Raw genomic sequence first — 23,668 nt, 5'->3', positions numbered from 1 at the left:
ATAGTTGCAACATGTAGCCTTTAGTATGTAGTTTTGTTTCTTTATCTCCTGCATCTCCTCCTTCATCTCTGATTTATTTCTCTTACTTTCTCATATTCCTCTAATCTCACTTTTAGTTCAGTGTTCTCTTTATTAACTTGTCTTGTTTTTCTATCACACTTGACATCATCCCCTTTGTTTATCAGCCTCCTCATATTACCTCTTTCATGTCTAAATCCAGATAAATCTTTATCAGTATTATCATCACTCAGTCTTTTCAGGCCAATTGGGTTTGATCACCCTTACTTCAAGGGTTAAGGAGTCTTCATAGTTGCAACATGTAGCCTTTAGTATGTAGTTTTGTTTCTTTATCTCCTGCATCTCCTCCTTCATCTCTGATTTATTTCTCTTACTTTCTCATATTCCTCTAATCTCACTTTTAGTTCAGTGTTCTCTTTATTAACTTGTCTTGTTTTCTATCACACTTGACATCATCCCCTTCTTTATCAGCCTCCTCATATTACCTCTTTCATGTCTAAATCCAGATAAATCTTTATCAGTATTATCATCACTCAGTCTTTTCAGGCCAATTGGGGTTTCGTTAAACCATTGGTTTTCAAAACATGGCATTTGTTTTGGTCCTGTACGTTTGTCAGCGCTACCCAGCTCCAACTCTTTCCATTTTTCTGTTCTATATAGTATCCAAATCTTATTTATTATGGAGTCAGGAGAACCCTATGTCCCCCTCTTCCCCCTGTACATACGTCTAGGTCAGGCTCCAACACCTGCTGAAGCCTTCCCCTTCCCCTGGAAGCTGTTTTCGCATGTCTTGTCGGTATGGGTTCTTGTGTGTGTATATACCTATTTGTGATTTACAGGGCCCAAGCTTGGCTCTTTATGTCCTCTCTCTCTCTCCACATTTACCAAATTTGTCCTTCATCTGACTGACACTCGTTGCACACACCACCTCTCTCCACTTAATTTGTTCCATTTGTCAATGCCATGGTATTGAAGCTATACTTGACATCTCCCATACAACTGTCCTTTTGTATTTTCTTTGGGTGTTCTGTGTGTGTGTGTGTGTGTGTGTGTGTGTGTGTGTGTGTGTGTGTGTGTGTGTGTGTGTGTGTGTGTGTGTCACTGTTTCACTGTTTGATCTGCTGCAGTCTCTGGCAGACAGCCATTACTGAGCTCAGAGCTCATTATTTCCTATCTTCGGATAGGCCTGAGACCAGGCCTATTTGTTTACCTATTTGTGTATTACAGGGCCTGAGCTAAGCTCTCTGTGTCCTGCCTCCTTGGCCACTCCTGTCATATCTCTCTTTCATCTGATTGACACACACTGTATTTTATTCCACTTATCAATACTACGATGCGGGAAACTGTACTTCCTCACGTCATTTAGTCTAACTCCCTGAGTCCTGGTACCATTTTTGTTGCCAGCCTCTGTACCATTTCCACCTTCTTCACATTTTTCTTCATATGCGGTGACCAGATGCAAGCTGCATATTCTAACTGGGGTCTTATTAAAGTGCATAGTATCTTCTTCATCATTCCTTCATCTAGGTAGTGGAATGCAAGACCAATATTTTGAAACATGTTATATGTTTTCCCAAATATCTTGTTAATGTGTTTCTCCGGTGACAAAGTGTTTTGCACGGTTACTCCTAGGTCTTTCTCCTCATTGGTCTCTTCAATTTTCTCATCACCCAGTAATCCCTGTAATCTACTTCTTCCCATTTTCATAACATGGCTCTTGTTTATATTAAATTCCATCTGCCACTCTTTACTCCACTCATATATTTTATCAAGATCTTCCTGTAACTTGTTACAATCTTCCACATTCTTTACTCTCCTCATAATTTTAGTATCGTCCATAAACATGTTCATGTAACTGTCAATTCCTACTGGCATATCATTAACATAAATCAAAAACATGATGGGACCAAGCACTGACCCTTGTTCCACTCCACTGGTTACCTTCCTTTCACCACTGTTCTCATTTCTCTTCCCACTAAGTAATTTTCCATCCATTTTGCTAGTTTATCATTTACTCCTCCAATCTTCTTTAGTTTCCACATCAGTCTATTGTGTGGTACTTTATCAAAGGCCTTTCTCAAGTCCAGGTAGATAGCATCCACCCATCCCTCTCTATGTTGTAGTATGTCAGTCACTCTTGAATAAAAACATAATAAATTGGATACACGATCTTCCTTTTCTGAAACCAAACTGCCTTTCACTCAGAATGTTTTCACTTTCTAGATACTCACTCCACTTAGCTTTAATTACTTCTTCACATACCTTGCACAATATACTAGTCAACGATACTGGTCTATAATTTAGCGGTTCCATTCTACTACCATTCTTATATATAGGCACAATGTCAGCTCTTTTCCACTCTTTCGGGACTAATCCTGTTCGTATGGAGGTTTCCACAATATCAAATATGGGGTTCAACAATTGATCCTTACATTCTTTAGCAACCTCCCAGATATGCCATCAGGCCCCATTGATTTATTAATATCCAGATTGCTTATAATTTTCCTTACATCTTCCTTAGTAACCATGATGTCCTGCATTTGCTTTATTTCCGTAGGCCTTCCTCCCATAAAATGCTCCTCCTTTGTAAACACTTTGCAAAAGTTGTCGTTCAAAATTTCAGCTATATCTCCAGCATCCTCATATACTTCTTCCCATTTTTACCTTTTCTATTGCCTCCCTTTTATTTAGTTTTCCATTTATGAATTTGTAAAACATTTTGGGTCACTATCACAGTTTTCCACCACCCTCTGTTCATATTCCTTCTGTGCTGTTCTCCTTACTTCAACATATCTATTCCTTGCTGTTTTGTAGACTTCTCTTGATAATACATCACTGTTTTTCTTAAGTTTCTTCCATGCCTTTTCTTTGTTCTTTTTGCTTCTTCACAATTTCTATTAAACCACTGTTTATTATTTAAAGTCCTCTTTCTGTGATATGGCACAAACTTTTCACAGCAGAGTTATATAAATCCATAAATTTATCGTATTTCAATTGCATATCCCTTTCCTGGTATACCACAGACCAGTCAATTTCATTAAAGAACTCCCTTATATGGTTATAATTTGCCCTAACATAATTTAATTTTTCCTCCCTGTTCCACAATCTTATTCCGTGCTTAATTCCGTATCCAGCTCAAAGCTTAGGACATCATGATCGCTTTTCCCCAAGGGACATTCATGTTCAATTTCCTCTTTTAGAGATGCCCTGGTAAATACCAAATCCAACCTTGCTGCAACATCTTGTCCCCTGCACCTTGTTGGTGATCTCACCCACTGTGTCATCAAGTTATTTGTTGCTACCTTTAACAATTCCTCTGCCCACTCACCACCATTCACCACTTCGTAGTCTTCCCACACTATTTCTTTACAATTAAAGTCTCCGACTATCATCACTCTATCCTTTCTGATGAGTTCTTGCTTCATTCTGTCTAGAGTATTTCTCATCACCATTTGATACTGTTCATATTCCCAAGCACTGGTTCTGGGTGGTATGTATACTGTTATAATATTAATGTCCCTCTTGCCATCTGTTATAAGCATACTTATCACTTCCTCATTTCTCTTACTATAGTTCACCTCCTTCACTATCAGATCTTCCTTAGTAAGAACCATTATACCACCACCTCCTTTATTTTTCTATCATTTCTCCATACTTTGTAGTGTTTTACAACAAACCAGTCTAGCTTTATTTCGGCCTTAGCTTTGTTTCCACCACACACACATTATGTCCGGTTCATTGTTTCTTAGGTAATCCATACATTCTAGCCTCTTAGACAGAAATCCATCTATATTCGTGTAAGTCACTTGAATTCCATTCCTAATCTCTTTCTTCCATGTTTCAGTCATGTAATGTCTATTCTGTCTGTTTTATCCACCACTTCTTTAGCCTCCCATTTCTCATCCTCCAAAAACTTGGTCTTTTCCTCCTCTGTTCTTTCCTCATTCTTCCTCTCACTTCAGTTACAAGCTCTTTCATTTTCATTTTTCATCCTGTGACATATTTCTTCTTATGTAAATTGTTTTGGTTTCCTCAGTCCTTAAGTTTCCAAGCCCTCCTCAACAAGGCCTCAGCTGCCACCTGAGACTTTAATTTCAATTTTAATGGTCTATTCTTGCCTTCTCAAAAGCTCCCAATCTCACACTTTCTTCTACCTCAGCATATAGGTTCTTCCTCCTCAGAGATCTTATTCAGTAAAGACTTAATCCTGTCATTTTCCTTATCCTCCTATCCTGCCAGTTCCTGTTAGTTTCCTCCTCAATCCTGTTATGATCACATTTTTCTTTTCAATATCTCTCACCACATACTCATTTTCCTTCAATGCCTTTACCATTTCACACTGTAATCCTTTATTTTCTTCTTCTTGCTTTTCATTATCTCCTAAAAGGACCTTTGTACTTCTTGATGTTCATATTTCATTTCTTTCATTTTGGCATCAATTAGATTAAGGCATTCCTCCTTCCTCAAGTCTTCTCGGATATTTTCTTTTCCATTTCAGGAGTTTAGCCTTCATCTCACATTGTTTCCTTAGATTTGTTTTTTTTTTTTTTTGTGTGTGTGTGTGTGTGTGTGTGTGTGTGTGTGTTTACCTATTTGTATTTACCTATTTGTGTATTACAGGGCCAGCTAAGCTCTCTGTGACCTGTCTCCTCCTCCATTCCTGTCATATCTCTCTTTCATCTGATTGACACACACGCATCAACACATCACTGCTCAGTTTATTCCACTTATCAATGCTACGATGCAAACTGTATTTCTCACGTCATTTAGACAGATGTCTTTTATTAGCTTTTTCCATGTCCTCGGAGATGATTACTTGTGGTCACCTTTATCAACTCTGTCCAGTATGTCAATCTTGTTCACCAATTTATACATAGTTATCATGTCTCTCTTGTTCTTCTCTCTTCTAATGTGGTCAGCCCCAGCTTCCTCAGTCTTTCCTCATAGTCTAACTCCTGAGTCCTGGTACCATCCTTGTTGCCAGCCTCTGTACCCTTTCCACCTTCTTCACATTTTCTTCATGTGGTGACCAGACACATGCTGCATATTCTAACTGGGGTCTTATTAAGGTACATAATATCTTCTTCATCATTCCTTCATCTAGGTAGTGGAATGCAACCAATATTTTGAAGCATGTTTTATGTTTTCAAAAAATCTTGTTAATGTGTTTCTCCGGTGACAAAGTGTTTTGCAGTTACTCTAAGTCTTTCTCCTCATTGGTCTCTTTAATTTTCTCATCACCCAGCCTGTAATCCCTGTTTGGTCTGTATCTACTTCTTTTTTCATAACATGGGTCTTGTCTATATTAAATTCCATCTGCCACTCCTTACTCCACTCATATATTTTATCAAGATCTTCCTGTAACTTGTTACAATCTTCCACATTCTTTACTCTCCTCATAATTTTAGTATCGTCCAAACATGTTCATGTAACTGTCAATTCCTACTGGCATATCATTAACATAAATCAAAAACATGATGGGACCTGACCCTTGTGGAACTCCACTTTACCTTCTTCCACTGGACTTCCTTCCTCTCACCACTGTTCTCATTTCTCTTCCCATTAAGTAATTTTCCATCCATTTTGCTAGTTTATCATTTACTCCTCCAATCTTCTTTAGTTTCACATCAGTCTATTGTGTGGTACTTTATCAAAGGCCTTTCTCAAGTCCAGGTAGATAGCATCCACCCATCCCTCTCTATGTTGTAGTATGTCAGTCACTCTTGAATAAAAACATAATAAATTGGATACACACGATCTTCCCTTTCTGAAACCAAACTGTCTTTCACTCACAATGTTTTCACTTTCTAGATACTCACTCCACTTAGCTTTAATTACTTCTTCACATACCTTGCATAATATACTAGTCAATGATACTGGTCTATAATTTAACGGTTCCATTCTACTACCATTCTTATATATAGGCACAATGTCAGCTCTTTTCCACTCTTTCGGACTAATCCTGTTCTATGGATTTCCACAATATCAAATACGGGGTTCAACAATTGATCCTTACATTGTGTGTGTGTGTGTGTGTGTATTCACCTAGTTGTATTCACTTTGTTGTAATTTTCCAGGGCCTGGGTATCATACTGTCCCTCTCCATATCTACACATCAAACTTTCCTTTAAAACTATCACTCCTCCACTTTCATCCTCACTCAAACCATTCCACACCTCACATCTTTGTGAAACTATATTCTTCACATCCTTCAACATATTCTCTTCTATCTTTTTACTATCGATCTCATGGTTCTATTTAAGTTTTCCTCTCTCAACATCATTTGCTCATTATCCACTTCATCCAGTCTGTTCAACAGTTTATAAACCTGTATTAAATCTCCTCTTTCTCTTCTTTGTTCCAAGGTATCAAAATAATTTCTTTTAATCTCTCCTCATAGGTCATTTCTTCAATTCCAACTTTTTTGTTGCCATTCTCTGCAATATCTCCAACTTCCTTATATGCTTCTTTTTATTTTTTTTTTTTTTGTTTTTTTTTTTTTTTGTTTTTGTGTGTGTGTGTGTGTGTGTGTGTTGTGTGTGTGTGTGTGTGTGTATTTACCTAGTTGTAGTTTTACAGGGCCTGGGCTTTATGCTCGTGTGGTCCCGTCTCCATATCTACACTTATCCAATCTTACTTTAAAAGTGTGCACACTCGTTGCAGACACTACTTCTTCATCTAAACTGTTCCACGTCTCAATACATCTCTGCGGGAAACTATATTTTTTAATATCTCTCAGACATCTTCCTTTTCTCAGCTTTTTACTATGCAATCTTGTGCTTCGGATGTCATATTCTTCTCTCAGGATCAGTTTCTCATTATCCACTTGGTCCATTCCGTTGATCAATTTATAAACTTGTATCAGGTCTCCTCTCTCCCTTCTTTGTTCCAGGGTTGGTAGATCCATAGCCTTTAGTCTCTCCTCATATGTCATCTCTTCAAATTCTGGAACCATTCTTGTAGCTATTTTTTGTAGCCTCTCCAATTTCCTTATGTGTTTCTTTTTATGAGTGGTCCACACTACTCCTGCATATTCCAATCTGGGTCTTATTATAGTACTTATCAATTTCTTCATCATTTCTTTGTCCATGTAGTGAAATGCTACTCCAATATTCCTTAGCAAATTATATGTTTCTCTAAAATTCTATCAATATGGCTTACTGGTTGATTGTTTTCTTCCATCGCCACTCCTAAGTCCTTTTCCTTTTAACTTTCTCCAGTTCTACTCCATCTCCCATCTTATAGATTCCCACAGGTCGTCTTTCACTCTTTCCCATTTCCATGACATGGCTTTTGTTCACATTGAATTCCATTTCCACTTCTTACTCCATTCCCAGATCTTATTTAGGTCTTCTTGCAGTATTTCACAATCCTCCTTTTGCTTTATAACTCTGCACAGTTTCATATCATCTGCAAACAGATTTATGTAGCTGTTCACTCCTTCTGGCATGTCGTTAATATAAATGAGGAAAAGTATTGGTGCCAATACTGACCCCTGTGGCACTCCGCTTTCTACTGCTCTCCACTTGGACTTCATATCTTTAACTACCGTCCTTATTTCTCTCCCCCTCAAATAATTTTCTATCCATCTCAATGTGCTTCCTTTTAAGCCACCCTTCTCCTCTAACTTCCACAGTAATCTTGCATGTGGCACTTTGTCAAACACCTTTTTAAATCCAAATAAATGCAGTCAACCCATCCTCTCTCTCTTGTACTCTATCAACTATTCTAGAATAGAAACTCAATAAATTAGTTACACAAGACCGTTTTTAAAACCAAATTGGCTATTTGATATTAATTTGTTGTCTTCAAGGAACTCGATCCATTGTTTCTTTATTACTCTTTCACACATCTTTCATATTACACTAGTTAGTGATACTGGTCTGTAATTTAAAGGTTCTTCCTTCCTACCGCTCTTATATATGGGAACCACCTCAGCTCTTTTCCATTCTACTGGTACTGTTCCATTTTCTATTGAGCATTTTATGATGATGTGTATAGGACTTGCTAGTTCTTCCCTACATTCTTTCAGTATTCTTCCTGAGACTTCATCTGGTCCCATTGCCTTCTCTTCGTCCAGTTCCTTCATCATCTCTTTTATTTTAACTTGGTTACTTTAATCTCTTTGATATAGCTGGTCACTCTATTACCCTGTGGCCTTTCAAATTTGGATTCCTTAGTAAAGACCTCCTGGAATTTTTATTTAATAGTTCTGCCATACTTTTGGGTCTTCCACCATCCAGTTCTCTCCTTTTAACCTTTCTATTGTTTCTTTTTGCCTAATTTTTCCATTTATGAATCTATAGAACAATTTTGGTTGCTCCTTACATTTTTCGACAATGTCTTTTTCTGTCTTTTTCTAAGTTCTTTTCCTCTTCCTTCCTCACCTTAACATATTCATTTCTTGCTGCTTTGAAGTTTTCCTTATTTGCTGGATTTCTATTTCTCCTCCACCTTTTCCATGCTCCATCTCTTTTCTTCTTTGCCCTAGCACACCTTGTATTAAACCAATCTTTCTTTCCTTCTTCTTTAGGTCTATATTTTGGGACATATTCCTGACTCCTGTTTTGTATATTTCCAAAAATAAGTTATATTTGTCTTGCATTGTCTCTGAGTTTTCCATCTCCTCCCAGTCTACGTTTTAAAATAGTTCTTGAGATTCTCAATATCAGCCTTTCTGTAATTTAATCGGTCTCCTTTGTATGAATCGTCTCTATCTTCCTTTCCTCTTCTATATCTATTTCTAATATTGCATGGTCACTCTTTCCCAATGGGCACTTATATCTTATATCATCATTCATTTGTATACCCCTTGTAAAAACTAGGTCCAATCTCACCTCGTCGTTTCCTCTGAATCTTGTGCATTCCTTTACTCTCTGGTCCATCATATTGTCTATCATTAGGTTCAAGAATCTTTCTCCCAGGCTTCTTCCCCATACCACTTTCATAATTTTCCCAGTCCACTTCTTTACAGTTGAAATCTCCTACTAATATCACTTTTCTCCTTTCTTTAACGATTCTCATTAGACTCCTTATTGTGTCATCTATCATGTCTTTATATTCTTGATTGGTCCATGAATTTGTTTTTGGTGGCACATATGTTACAATGATTGTTAACTCTTTTTTATTAATATGCATCTTAATATACAATACTTCTGCTTTTCCTTCCCACATTCCATTTCATTTATCACTATCTCCTTCCTTAACATAATCATGACTCCTCCTCCTCCTTTACCCACTCTGTCTCTTCTCCATACATTATACCTATTATCCAAGTCTATTTTGATTGCCTTATTTAGTTTTGTTTCAGCCAGGCATACAATATCTGGATTTTCTTTCTTTATGTAATCTCTTAATTCTAGTTTACTTGATAAAACCCCGTCTATGTTCGTATACATCATTTTAGTCTTTTGCCTTTATCATTTTAGTTAAACTTGTTCCACTTTTTCTCTTCCTTTTCATTTATATACCATTTCCTTATCCTGTCTCCTAGAATTCTCCAAAAAAATGCCTTCTTCTCCTCTTCTGACCTTTCATTATTCTTTTCCCTTACTGCTGCTGCCAGTTCATTGTATCTCTTCCTTTCTTCCTCATTTCTATTTTTCTTTATATAGATATCCTTGCAGCCTTCTGTTTCTCTAAGTTTTGTTGTTCTATATAATATTTCTTCTGTTGCTGCTTGTGATTTTAGTAGTATTTTAATTGGTCTCGTTTTTCCTTCTTGATATGGTCCCATTCTGTTTATTTCTTCTACTTCCTCTTCCAAGTTCTGCCTATCTTCGTCGTTTAGATTCTTCAGTAGGTCTTTGACTGATTTCATTTCTTCTTTTCTCTTTTGGTCTATATTTTATATTTTTTCTTTTATTCCAAATACTACTACACTCTTCTTTTTTCTGCAATTTCTCTAACTAAATTTTCTTTTGTCTTGAGGACTCCTATCATTTTGTTTGTCATATTTTCTTCTTTTCTTTAAGTTGTTCTTGAATCACCTCCTGAAAATCAGCCTTATCTTTCTTATCTTGGACTCTCCATGCTTGTACTTCTTTTTTAATCACGTTCTGTACTCTTTCCTCTTCCTTGTTTACTAGATCTTTCAGCTTCTCTTTTTCTTTCTCGGCTTTACTGAGTCCTTCTTCCATCTGCTTTTGTAGTTAGCTACTTCCTTTTTAGTTCTTCGTTTTCCGCTCTTAGCCTAGCTTCGTTTTCTTCCACTTTTTATCCTTTCTCTCAGTTTTATAAACTCTTTATCCTGTTCTTCATTCTCTTTCATTTCCATCTTCTCCTTTATCAGTTTATCTAGTTTATATTCAATATTTGACACTCTCTTTAGTAGTGAAGTAGTCGTCATATCAAAGCCTTTGAATACACGCTCACCCTCATCAGCATAGTCATCATCAGCTTTCCTACCTTCTCTAATCTCATGTATGCATTTTGATGGTATCTCTTTTCACTCATCATTCCTTAATAATTGATTGCATGAAAAAAATGAGTCCACACTACCTGCCCAGGCCACTGTAAAAAACTGTACAACAGGTATGTAGTGAAGATCAGCTGATTGTCGGAACGGCGCCAGTGCATCCTTCCTCTACCACGTCTCGTGTATTTACCTAGTTGTATTTACCTAGTTGTAGTTTTACAGGGCCTGGGCTTTATGCTCGTGTGGTCCCGTCTCCATATCTACACTTATCCAATTTTTCTTTAAAACTATGTACACTCTTTGCTGACACCACTTCCTCACTTAAACTGTTCCAAGCCTCAACACATCTTTGCGGAAACTAAATTTTTAACATCTCTCAGACATCGTCCCTTCCTTAGTTTCTTACTATGCGATCTTGTGCTTCTAAAGTCATATTCTTCTCTCAGGATCAGTTTCTCATTATCCACTTCATCCATTCCGTTAATCAATTTATAAACTTGTATCAGATCCTCTCTCTCTTCTCTGCTCCAAGGTTGGTAGATCCATTGCCTTTAGTCTCTCCTCATATGCCATCCCTTTAAATTCTGGAACCATTCTTGTAGCCATTTTTGTAGTCTCTCTAATTTTCTTATGTGTTTCTTTTTTTGGGAGTCCACACAACTCCTGCATATTCCAATCTAGGTCTTATTTTAGTACTTATCAATTTCTTCATCATTTCCTTGTCCATATAGTGAAATGCTACTCCAATATTCCTTAGCAAATTATCGTCTCTCTGAAAATTCTATCAATATGGCTAACCGGTTGATTATTTTCTTCCATTGTCACTCCCAAGTCCTTTTCCTTTTTACTTTTCTAGTTCTACTCCATCTCCCATCTTATAGATTCCCACTGGTCGTCTTTCACTTTTCCCATTTCCATGACATGGCTTTTGTCCACATTGAATTCCATCTCCCATTTTTGCTCCATTTCCAGATCTTGTTTAAGTCTTCCTGTAGTATTTCACAATCCTCTTTTGTTTAATGACTCTGCACAGTTTCGCATCGTCCATAAACAGATTTATGTAGCTGTTCACTCCTCTGGCATGTCATTTATATATACGAGAAAAAGTATTGGTGCCAATACTGACCCTGTGGCACTCCGCTGTCTACTGTTCTCCACTTGGACTTCATATCTTTAACTATCGTCCTTATTTCTCTCCCCCTTAAGTAATTCTTCATCCATCTCAATGTGCTTCCTTTTAAGCCACCCTTCTCCTCTAACTTCCATAGTAATCTTTCATGTGGCACTTTATCAAAAGCCTTTTTTAGATCTAAATAAATACAGTCAACCCATCCCTCTCTCTCTTGTACTTTATCAACTATTCTAGAGTAGAAACTCAATAAATTTGTCACACATGACCAACCTTTTTTAAAACCAAATTGGCTATTTGATAATATTTTTTTGTCTTCAAGAAACTCGATCCATTGCTTCTTTATTACTTTTTCACATCTTGCATATTACACTAGTTAGTGATACCGGCCTGTAATTTAAAGGTTCTTCCTTCCTTCCGCTCTTATATATGGGAACCACCTCAGCTCTTTTCCACTCCACTGGCACTGTTCCATTTTCTATTGAGCATTTTATGATGTTGTATATTGGACTTGCTAGTTCTTCCCTACATTCTTTCAGTATTCTGCCTGAGACTTCATCCGGTCCCATTGCCTTTTCCTCATCCAATTCCGTCATCAACTTTTTTATTTCAAGCTTGGTTACTTTAATCTCTTTCATATAGACAGTCTCTCTGTTACCCTGTGGTCTTTCAAATTTGGATTCCTTAGTAAAGACCTCATGAAATTTACTATTTAACAGTTCTGCCATACTTTTTGGGTCTTCCACCATTCCGTTTCCTCCTTTTAACCTTTCTATTGTTTCTTTTTGTCTTATTTTTCCATTTATGAATCTGTAGAACAATTTTGGTTGTTCCTTACATTTTTCGACAATGTCCTTTTCATAGTTCTTTTCTTCTTCCTTTCTCACCTTAGCATATTCATTTCTTGCTGTTTTGAAGTTTTCCTTATTTTCTGGATTTCTGTTTCTTCTCCACCTTTTCCATGCTCCATCTCGTTTCTCCTTTGCCCTAGCACATCTTGCATTAAACCAATCTTTCTTTCCTTCTTCTTTAGGTCTATATTTCGGAACATATTCCCTGACCCCAGTTTTGTATATTTCCAAAAATAAGTTATATTTCTCTTGAACTGTTAATGAGTTTTCCATCTCCTCCCAGTTTACGTTTTTAAAATAGTTCTTGAGATTCTCAATATCAGCCTTTCTGTAATTTAAGGTGGAAATTCGTTAATTTGGTCAAAAAAATTGAAAAATTGGAAACTTGGTACTTGGGTTTGTCTCTGGAGAGGAAGCCATGGCGGTTGCCAGGCACATAACGCACTGCTTACCTGGTAATGGCGGGTTTAAAGGGCCGGCCCTTTCAATACCCGTGCATACATCCTTTTCTTCTAGTCTTTGTTTTGTTTGTATTTATTTATTTTTTTTTGAGCTGTTTTATTTATTTTTGCGTGATGTCGATAGTTTAGTATCAGGCAGTGAGGGTGAGGAAGACGCTACTCCTTAGTACCAATTGATACAGCCTTAGGGAGTGCGGCGTGCAACAGCCTACCTGTTGATCGTATTTTACACGTGTTGGGTTCCCAAATTGTGACAATGCCACGTGTAAGGCCATGATGTAACATGTCCTGAAACTATCTAAACAGCCACTACCAGCCTCCAAGCAGTTGTCAAGGGATTATGTAAGTACATATCTGAGTTTGGTACATATTGGAGTGAGTTATTTATTTATTTTTATACCATGTGGGCTTTTCACAAATTTATGGGCTAAAGGGGATACTTTTGGGTACCTCCTATCTTAAAGCCCACCTGCTAGAAACCGTTGCCCAGTGAGGAAGCGAGTTATGTGGGGTTTTGAAGATGTTCACAGAAAATCGTTTTCGACTTTCAGTTTTTCAGCATATACTGTTGAATAACTTTTCAGTAATTGGTCAATTTCAAAAATTTTGCAGCAAAATGATCAACAACCTCATCTTAACAAATGCTAGCATGATAATGCATGAACTCACTCAAATAAATTTACAACAGGCTTATAAACTCAAATTTTGATGAAAAAAAGGTAACAATTTGGCGTGTAATGAAATTGTTATAACATAGGTTATGTGTATGCCGATGCTAATATTTATTTGTTGTTATGTATATTATATGTGGTTAAGAGGAAATTGCCACACTGTTATTAGTTTTGATTTTATAATGGTATTTTGAATTATTTTCTTATCGCCGAAAAAATATTTATTGCAAAAAAACTACGCCACATTTGTGTACTAAATTAACACTGAAGACGTACACCATAAACGTACACCTTGTGTATAAATATTATTGAATTCGGTGAAAAAATAGCAATGGGAGAGCCAAAAAACCGATATTGATATCGAGTCATCAAATTACCACCTTAATCGGTCTCCTTTGTATGATTCATCTCTATCTTCCTTTCCTTCTTCTATATCCATCTCTAATATTACATGGTCACTCTTTCCCAATGGGCACTTGTATCTTATATCATCGTTAATTGGTATATCCCTTGTAAAAACTAGGTCTAATCTTGCCGGCTCATCGTTTCCTCTGAATCTTGTGTTTTCCTTTACTCTTTGGACCATCAAATTATCTATCATTAGGTTCAGGAATCTATCTCCCAGGCATCTTCCCCCATACCACTTTCATAATTTTCCCAGTCTACCTCCTTACAGTTGAAATCTCCTATCAATATCACTTTTCTCCTTTCCTTAATGATTCTTGTAAGACTCCTTATTGTGTCATCTATCATGTCTCTATATTCTTGGTTAGTCCATGAGTTTGTTTTGGTGGCACATATGTTCCAATGATTGTTAACTCCTTTTTGTTAATATGCATCTTAACATACAGTATTTCTGATTTTCCTTCCCCAAACTCCACTTGATTTACCACTATCTCCTTCCTTAACATCATCATGACTCCTCCTCCTCCTTTACCCACTCTGTCTCTCCTCCATATATTATACCTTTTATCTATGTCTATTTTATTGCCTCATTTAACTTTGTTTCCACCAGGCATACAATATCTGGTTCTTCTTTCTTTATGTAATCTCTTAATTCTAATTTACTAGATAAAATCCCATCTATGTTTGTATACATCATTTTAATCTCTTGTTCTTATCATTTTAGTTAAACTTGCTCCATTCTTTTCTCTTCTTTCTCTTTTATATACCATTTCCTTATCCTGTCTCCTATAATTCTCCAAAAATGCCTTCTTCTCCTCTCTGACCTTTCATTATTTTTTCTCTTGCTTCTGCCACCAGTTCATTGTGTCTCTTCCTTTCCTCCTCGTTTCTATTTTTCTTTATATATATATCTTTGCAACCTTCTGTTTCTCTGAGTTTCGTTTTTCTATATAGTACTTCTTCTGCTGCTGCTTGTGATTTTAGTAATATCTTAATTGGTCTCACTGTTCCTTCTTGATATGGTCCCATTCTATGGATTTCTTCTACTTCCTCTTCTAAGTTCTGTCTATCCTCGTCATTCAGATGTTTTAGTAGGTCTTTTACTGATTTCATTTCGTCTTTTTCCCTTCTTGGTCTATATTTAACATTTTTTCTTTCAGTCCAAAAATAATTACACTCTTCTTTTTCCGCAATTTCTCTTACTAAATTTTCTTTTTCTTGAGGACTCCTATCATTTTGCTTGTCATATTTTCATCTCTTTCTTTTAACTGTTCTTGAAATACTTCTTGAAATGATTCCTTGTCTTTCTTATCTTGGATTCTCCATGCTTGTACTTCTTTTTAATCACGTCTTGTACTCTTTCTTCTTCTTTGTTAACTAGATCTTTTAGCTTTTCTTTTCTTTCTTGGCTTTACCGAGTCCTTCTTCCATCAATTTCTTATAGTTCGCTATTTGGACTTTTAATTCTTCATTTTCGGTTCTTAGCCTAGTTTCGTTTTCTTCCACTCTTTTATCCTTTCTTTCAATTTCTGGAGCTCTTTATCCTGTTCTTCATTCTCTTTCATTCCCATACTCTCCTTTATCAATTTATCTAATTTACGTTCGATAGTTAAGACTCTATCAAATAGTGAAGTTTGCGCCGTATCAAAGCCTTCAAATTCTCCTCCTCCCTCACCAACATTGTCATCATCAGCTTTCATTCTTTCCCTTGTCACATACCTGCATTTAGATGGAATATCTTTCTCACTCATTATTATTTAACACTGTATTCATGAAAGGAAAAATGAGTCCACACTTATCGCCCAGGCCACTGTAAACCCAAACAAAGGTAGTGAAGATCAGCTGATTCTCGGGAGCGACGGTATCGCGTCCTTCTTCTGCTGCGTCTCGTGTGTGTGTGTGTGTGTGTGTGTGTTTATGTAGTTGTATTGTACAGGATTCCAGCGGGGCTCATAGTGTCCTGTCTCCATGTGTCCATTTATTCAATTATTCTTTAAAGTTATGCACATTATGTGTTGTAACAATTTCATCACTCAATGCATTCCACTTTTCTACCGTTCTATGTGGAAAACTGTACTTTCCAATATCCTTCACACACTGCCTCATCTTAATCTTTACATGTCCTTTTGTCCATCTAGTTTCTTCTGCCACCAGCACCAGGTCTTCCTTGTCTCTTTTCAATGCCATTTATTATCTTATGCATTGTTTTTAGGTGTCCTCATTCTCTTCTATCTTGTAGGGTCAGCAGTCCCATTTCCTTCAGCCTTTCTTCATATGTTAGGTCCTTTAGTTCCGGCACCATCTTTGTAGCTATCTTCTGATTCTGTTCTGCTGCATATTCCAGCTTTGGACGAATCATGCTTGTGATAATTTTTTCCATCATATCTTTGTCTATGAATTGAAATGCCACTCTTATATTAATCAACATTTTATATGCTAATCCAAATATCTTACTTATTTTGTTTTTCGAGGTTCAGATTTTCCTGTATAAGCACTCCCAGATCTTTTCCTCTTTACTCTTTATTATTTGTTCCTTTCCCATCAGATAGTTCCATACCAGTCTTCTCTTACTCTTTCATAGTTCCATTACATGACATTTCTTGGCATTGAACTTCAATTTCCATGTCTTACTCAACTCATAGAATTTGTTTATATCTTCCTGCAACAGCAAACAATCCTCTCAAGTTTTGATTACTCTTAGCAGCTTTGCATCATCAGCAAAAAAAATTAGTATAACTGTATACCCCATTGTGAATGTTGTTTACATGTATCTGGAACATAATGGGGCTAACACTGACCATTGTGGCACTCCACTTGTTACTTTACCTTAGCTGAGTATGTATCTCTGATCACAGTTCTCATCTCCGTTCTTCAAATAATCCCTTATCCAGTCTAGCAAAGTTCCTCACAGTATTCCTCTGCTCTGTAGTTTCCAAAGTAGTCTGCTGTGAGTGACCTTATCAAAAGCCTATTTTATGTCCAGGCATACTGTGTCCACCAATCCATCTCTGCTTTCCAGTCCTTCTATTACTTGAGTAGAAACTTAATAAGTTTGACACACATGACCATCCTGTCCTGAACACAAATTGTTTGTTCCATATAACTTGTTCTGCTTTGACATGTTTAACCTATTTTTCTCTGATAACCATTTCACACAACTTCATCACAACACTTGTAATTGACACCGGTCTGTAATATAATGGCTCAGTTGCTTTTCCTCCTTTAAATATCGGTATTATGTTGACTTTCTTCCATTCTAGTGGTATTCTTCTTTTTAATGAACTAGTAATTATTTCCCAAATTGGATCTAACAGCTACACTTTACATTCTTTTTGCATCCTGCCTGATACACCATTTGGTTCCATTGGTTTTTGACATTCATATTATCTATTTATCTTCTAATCTTCTAATATCCTCTTCATGCACTTTGATTTCATGCAATCCTTGGCAATGCAGTTTCCTATTTGGTTCTGAAAATCCTCTTCATTGAACACAGTTTTGAAGCTCTCATTCATTATTTCACTCATTTTCATATGCTGTTTGGTATGTCTTCCCTCCTTTGATTATTTTTTCTATTGTTTCCTTATTCTTTATCTTACCATTTATAAATTTGTATAAAAGCTTGGGTTCATCTTCAGTTTTTCACATCACATCTTTCTTTCTCTCTTCTTACTCTATTATATTAATTTTTTGTATTGTTATACTGCTCTCTGTAATTGTCATTTGTCTGCTTTTTGAGTTTCTTTCACACTTTATTTTTTGCCTTTTTAGTTTCTCTACATCTGGCATTGTACCAAGTGTGTATACTTTTCTTAAATCTACAGATAGGTACATATTTCTCTACTCCTTTGTTAGATTTTTGTAGGAATATTTCACATTTCCCTTGTATTGCCCTTCCATTCATAATGTTCTTCCAATCAATATCAGCAAAAAAATTTTCTTGATTTTTCAAAATCTGTTGCATAATTTTATTTATCTTTTTTGTAGTCATCTCTGTGTCTTATCTCATCCCCCCTCCTGCATTTCCAACTCTAATGTCACATGATCACTTAATCTTATTGGATTAAGGTATTGTACGCTAGGAGGGGGCTCTGGCTTCTTTGTGAATACTAGGACAAGCAATGATGGTCCTTGTTCCCCTCTGTACCTTATCTGATTCAGTCAACAAAGTGGTGAAGATAGTAATGAAGAGCTAGGTGAGCATGTTTCTTCTGGTACTTTTAACAGATGTATATCTGAAATGCTTGTGTTGCATCATTTGCAGATCTTAGTGGCTATGGGTCTCAAGGTGGATTAATTGTGGATTAATTGTACAGTATTTCTAACTGATGAAATTGGTAAGAAATGTCCTATTGTATAGAAAATGAAAGTGAACAGAGGCATGAAAATGACATTGGCTGCTGAAACATTAACATTGTAAAAGAAAATTATAAAAGATGCATTGGCAAAGATGTGCCTATGGAAAAGGTGAAAATAAGTATTGTAGAATCAATATGATATGCTTAAAGGAAATGAATTAATTTAATTTAACATTAGCATTGTAAAAGAAAATTATAAAAGATGTATTGGCAAAGATGTGCCTATGGAAAAGTTGAAAATAATTATTGTAGAATCAATATGACATGCTTAAAGGGAATGAATTAATTTAATTTAACAAAAAATTACATAAGATCCCAAAAGTACTCCTGTATTACTTGGAAGGCCTTATCTTACCATTGTGGTATGTATACCATAGGTTGGGAACCACTGACCTACAGTAACTCTAGAAGTCATCACAGAGTGAATTTTGTTGGATTGCTGTATTGTTTTCATATATCATGAAATTTTGTGCATAAAGGGTATTAAGGAGTTGTTTGCAAATATATGCATACTATACGTACTATTGGATAAAAGGTTTAAGCAAGATGTTGTCATGCAATGAAAAAGTTACATTGAAGTTTGAGAAGTCAGTTGTGGAAAATTGTTGTCAGTCAGTTGATTCAGCAAAGAGAGATGGTTTTGGGAGCTACCTCTTTTGGTAAATGCTTTGGAGAAGAATTTGATGTCATTTAGTGTAGATTTTGTATTATGGTGATGTAGGATGCTGTCTTTGTATGAATTGCTTTTGTGGAGGAGATTGTATGTTGCATTGATTGGCTCTATATTTTGAGTTATTAAGCTTGTGGAAGTGAGTCACCCAGTTGCACCAGGAGTATCACACAAGAAGTTGAGGTACTGCATTGCTATGTATACCATTTTATCCCTTAAATATATAACATTAAATGTCTTGTCATTGTCTTTTTTTTACTATTTTCCTTTTCTCCTTTTTCTTCCTTTTTTTACTATTATCCTTAAAATTAAATATCTAAGAGGGAATGAATGGATAGAAACATTGTTTTATCATAACTTGTCATTGTTAACATTGTTTTATTGTGATCTGTCATTACAGGAGGAGGAATACCAGCCTCAACACACACACAAGCACTGGTGCTTCAAGAGGCACTGCACCACATCCCCAACCCAGCCTCAGACTGTATGGTGCGGAACGTGGCCTCTCGCCTTGCCCAGTCCCTCCACGACCAGGTCACTATCACCTCCTGCCTCTGGGCACAATTTGTAAGATCTTGGGGAATCACGTACTGGTGATGAAAGTATTTGGACTAATAATTAATCTCTCGGCATTGTAAAATTTAAAAATGGCATCATAGATTGTCTGCTTGTTTTTTTTTTCTAGGACTAATAAATGTGTGATATTATCAGGTACAGTCAACCCTCGGCTATCGCGACTTCGGCTATCACGTTTTATTGCTATCACGCTCCCATGAAAAGCTGCTAAAATTTCATTATCGTGACCTCAGATGCCTGCTATCGCTCCCCGCTATGACATCGTCATGGAATATCTGAGCGCTCGTTGGCCAAAACCGCCTTCCCATCAAGATTAATTCGGCTATCGCGTTTTCGGCTATGGCACTGCTATTTCGGTCCCAATTGGGTGCGATAGCCAAGGGTTAAGTGTAATGGTTTTGCTTTCAAAATTTTGGATGAATTCATCTGCATGTATTTGAGAATAAAAATGAATTAAGTTGTGGTGTCTCTTTACTTACAAGTGTGCTACATCGATTGTGTTCTGTATATTGATTTTTTTTTCTGATATTTTTCTTTAAAGCTTTATCAATGTGAAATTAATGATAGCTATGCATAAGTTTTCCTCTGATTTGTTTACTACTCAGTTCTTCTTTGAAGATGTGGCTCACTTCATCATTCTTCAGTATTGAATAATGTTTTAATGACTGAAGTAGTATGTACATTGATAGAATGGATGATATTCAAAGTACCTTATTGTTTTATTTGACAACATTGATATTTACCAAGAAAGAGGCAGGCAATTATAGGATAATTAATAGTATTTTTTTAAATTTATAAAACAGAGATAAGTTTTTTTATTACTTATATGGATATTATTTGCTTTTAATGTGTACATGTATGCAGTCAACTCTATTTGTATTCCTCAACTTTGCTTTACAGTAATTTTCTTGTTGGTACAATTAGTTTTGTGTTTGTAAAATTATATCACCTTAATGATTGGGATTCTTATTTTAATTTAAATAACATAATGATATTGCAAAGATATTAAGGTGTGCATGGCAATTTGCTTTCATTTCCAGGTAACAGGTGTTGTTCCAGACATGAGTGTTGTCCGAGCCATCCTCAAAATTACTTGGGCATCAGCATCGGGCCAAGTCCACTTAATCACCTCCTCTTTAGATGAAATTGAAAAAGCCACTGAGAGGCCACCCACAAAACCCCCAGATCCAGAAGACCTTCATGGTAAGTCCTCATAATTGTTAGTGGATCCTTATTTTTTATTATTATTATATTTTTGTGCTTGACTACTTTGATCTTTTCTCTGTGGCTCATGTGCAGCATCTTTGAGGAAAGAAATGTAAGCTTTGGTTATTGATTTTCCAGTGTGTCGTGAAGGTCTGGAGACATTGTCTGTAGTGTTGGCCCTTTATCCTCCTGCCCTGGAGACCCTAACCAAGGATAGCCAATTTCACAAGCTTGTGATGGGTCTGGTGCTAGTGGGTGGGGAGCGCAGTATTCGACAGTGTGCAGTGGAACAGTTGTTACTCATGGCAACAAAGTGTTCCAATTCCCCTCACACCCTTGTTGTCTTCATTGTCATGCTCTTCAATGTGTTGAATGGCATGAATGGCGAGTATTCTAAGGAGTATTTCCAGGTATGTATTTTCAAGTACTAAAATGTGTGTTGATAATGTTGTAAAGCCTTATGGAAATAGTGTAGTTAGTGTTGTGTAATACTTGTGTTCTGATCCCATCCTTTTTTACAAAAAAAATCTTAAAAGAAGGCTGATCTTAATGAAACTTGCATCACTTCAGTTGCTGTGTGGACTATTAAACTGGGCCTGTATGTCAAATGTGGCTGTGACGGGTGTTGATCGCCTTCTGGCAGCTGAGGTGGAGTGGCTTAAGAATGTGAGAGCAAGTGTATCTCAAATGGCCCAGGGTGGCCCAGAGCCACCTGTGGATGAGACACTCCTGGAGGGCCATTTGTGTGTCACGCGGGAGCTGGTGGCCTTCCTCCCTCCTGAAAAGAAATATGAAATTGGTGGTGACACCTCCAAAATGATATTTCTTATCCGGGTATGTAGTAAGCTTTGATTTATGATCTATTTCTATAATGCTGACATCCCCAAGTATCTACTAGGCTGATATTCGATAATGGGAATTGGCAGCCTGCATTTCATTGAGATTATTGTTTAAAGTGGATGTTGTGAGTTTTTATTTTGCGGCTCCGAAAATGAACTGGCATATCTCAGTTTTTGCTGTTTTTCAAGAGAGCAATTTAAAGTTTTTCACCAAATGTTTTCTTTTACTACTGGAATAGTTTTAAAGCTATTTAGATAGAGTTAACTTATATATATAGCCATAGCTGAACTTGTTAAACCATACACCCAGAGATTCATTGAATTAAGTTTTTAGGTACAGGCAACCCTGACTTAGTGAACGGGTTAAGTTCCTAAACTGCGGCATTCACATTCAGAGGGTGTCTCCTGGTGTGGCTAAATCAGCGAACTATTGACTTTCAATGAAAGATATATACTTTATAAAGATGTGTCACAGATACTTAATTTCACAGTTCTGTAACTCAAAATTTACTGTAGCTACCATATTTCTAAGTATTTTTGCCACAAAAATAGATTTCTGGCAGTATCTGGAGGCATTGTGGAGAATGGGATGGGACGGGGGAGGTGGCAGGGGGATACACACAGACCGCTTGTTGCCACTGTTCGTCGACGGGACAGTGTTGTCAACGCTCGAATGTTATCTCTCTCTCTCTCTCTCTCTCTCTCTCTCTCTCTCTCTCTCTCTCTCTCTCTCTCTCTCTCTCTCTCTCTCTCTCTCTCTCTCTCTCTCTCTCTCTCTTGCTTGCTTCAAGAGAAATAAATGTTAAAAGAAGTATTTTATTTCTATAATGGCAATTTCCGTATAAGTAATATTCTTTCCATTATTCTGACACTAATATTTTGAATCACAAATAAAGTAAATGGCATCAAAGTATATGGAGTAAATAACATACATATGGAATGGATAAATTGGTCAAATAAAAATGCATATGCACTGGTAATGGTAATGCGAAATATTGCTCTAGCCTCCTATTATTTTACAATTTTTTTTTCTCTCTCTCTCTCTCTCACACACTTTGTTCAAAATAAATAAGTGAAACAAAAATAGTCTTTTGCTTGGTTCACAATAAATAAAGTAATGAAATATTAGTTCCGTGTAAGCCACAATAACATACATATCATACTATATATCTGTGTGTGTTGTGTGTGTGTGTGTATTTACCTAGTTGTATTTACCTAGTTGTAGTTTTACAGGGCCTGGGCTTTATGCTCGTGTGGTCCCGTCTCCATATCTACACTTATCCAATTTTTCTTTAAAACTATGTACACTCTTTGCTGATACCACTTCCTCACTCAAACTGTTCCAAGTCTCAACACATCTTTGCGGGAAACTAAATTGTTTAACATCTCTCAGACATCGTCCCTTCCTTAGTTTCTTACTATGCGATCTTGTGCTTCTAAAGTCATATTCTTCTCTCAGGATCAGTTTCTCATTATCCACTTCATCCATTCCGTTAATCAATTTATAAACTTGTATCAGATCCCCTCTCTCTCTTCTCTGCTCCAAGGTTGGTAGATCCATAGCCTTTAGTCTCTCCTCATATGCCATCCCTTTAAATTCTGGAACCATTCTTGTAGCCATTTTTGTAGTCTCTCTAATTTTCTTATGTGTTTCTTTTATGGGGAGTCCACACAACTCCTGCATATTCCAATCTAGGTCTTATTTTAGTACTTATCAATTTCTTCATCATTTCCTTGTCCATATAGTGAAATGCTACTCCAATATTCCTTAGCAAATTATCGTCTCTGAAAATTCTATCAATATGGCTAACCGGTTGATTATTTTCTTCCATTGTCACTCCCAAGTCCTTTTCCTTTTTACTTTTTCTAGTTCTACTCCATCTCCCATCTTATAGATTCCCACTGGTCGTCTTTCACTTTTTCCCATTTCCATGACATGGCTTTTGTCCACATTGAATTCCATCTCCCATTTTTTGCTCCATTTCCAGATCTTGTTTAAGTCTTCCTGTAGTATTTCACAATCCTCTTTTTGTTTAATGACTCTGCACAGTTTCGCATCGTCCGCAA

The 23,668-nt window shown here is 36.6% G+C and overlaps 1 protein-coding gene across 1 annotated transcript in view; it reads left to right on the top strand.

Annotated features, from left to right (window-relative positions):
- The window catches only part of LOC123514879, a 573,117-nt gene that overhangs the window by 188,003 nt on the left and 361,446 nt on the right, over positions 1-23,668 (top strand). Inside the window, exons 39-44 of the mRNA XM_045273138.1 lie at positions 17,724-17,749; positions 18,217-18,240; positions 19,381-19,547; positions 20,597-20,759; positions 20,901-21,172; positions 21,333-21,596. Of these exons, the coding sequence (XP_045129073.1) occupies positions 17,724-17,749; positions 18,217-18,240; positions 19,381-19,547; positions 20,597-20,759; positions 20,901-21,172; positions 21,333-21,596 (916 nt within the window). The remainder of the gene's footprint in view (positions 1-17,723; positions 17,750-18,216; positions 18,241-19,380; positions 19,548-20,596; positions 20,760-20,900; positions 21,173-21,332; positions 21,597-23,668) is intronic.

This window comes from Portunus trituberculatus, chromosome 38 (assembly GCF_017591435.1).
Source record: "Portunus trituberculatus isolate SZX2019 chromosome 38, ASM1759143v1, whole genome shotgun sequence".
NCBI lineage: Eukaryota > Metazoa > Arthropoda > Malacostraca > Decapoda > Portunidae > Portunus > Portunus trituberculatus.
This window is presented reverse-complemented; position numbering and strand designations above follow the sequence as displayed.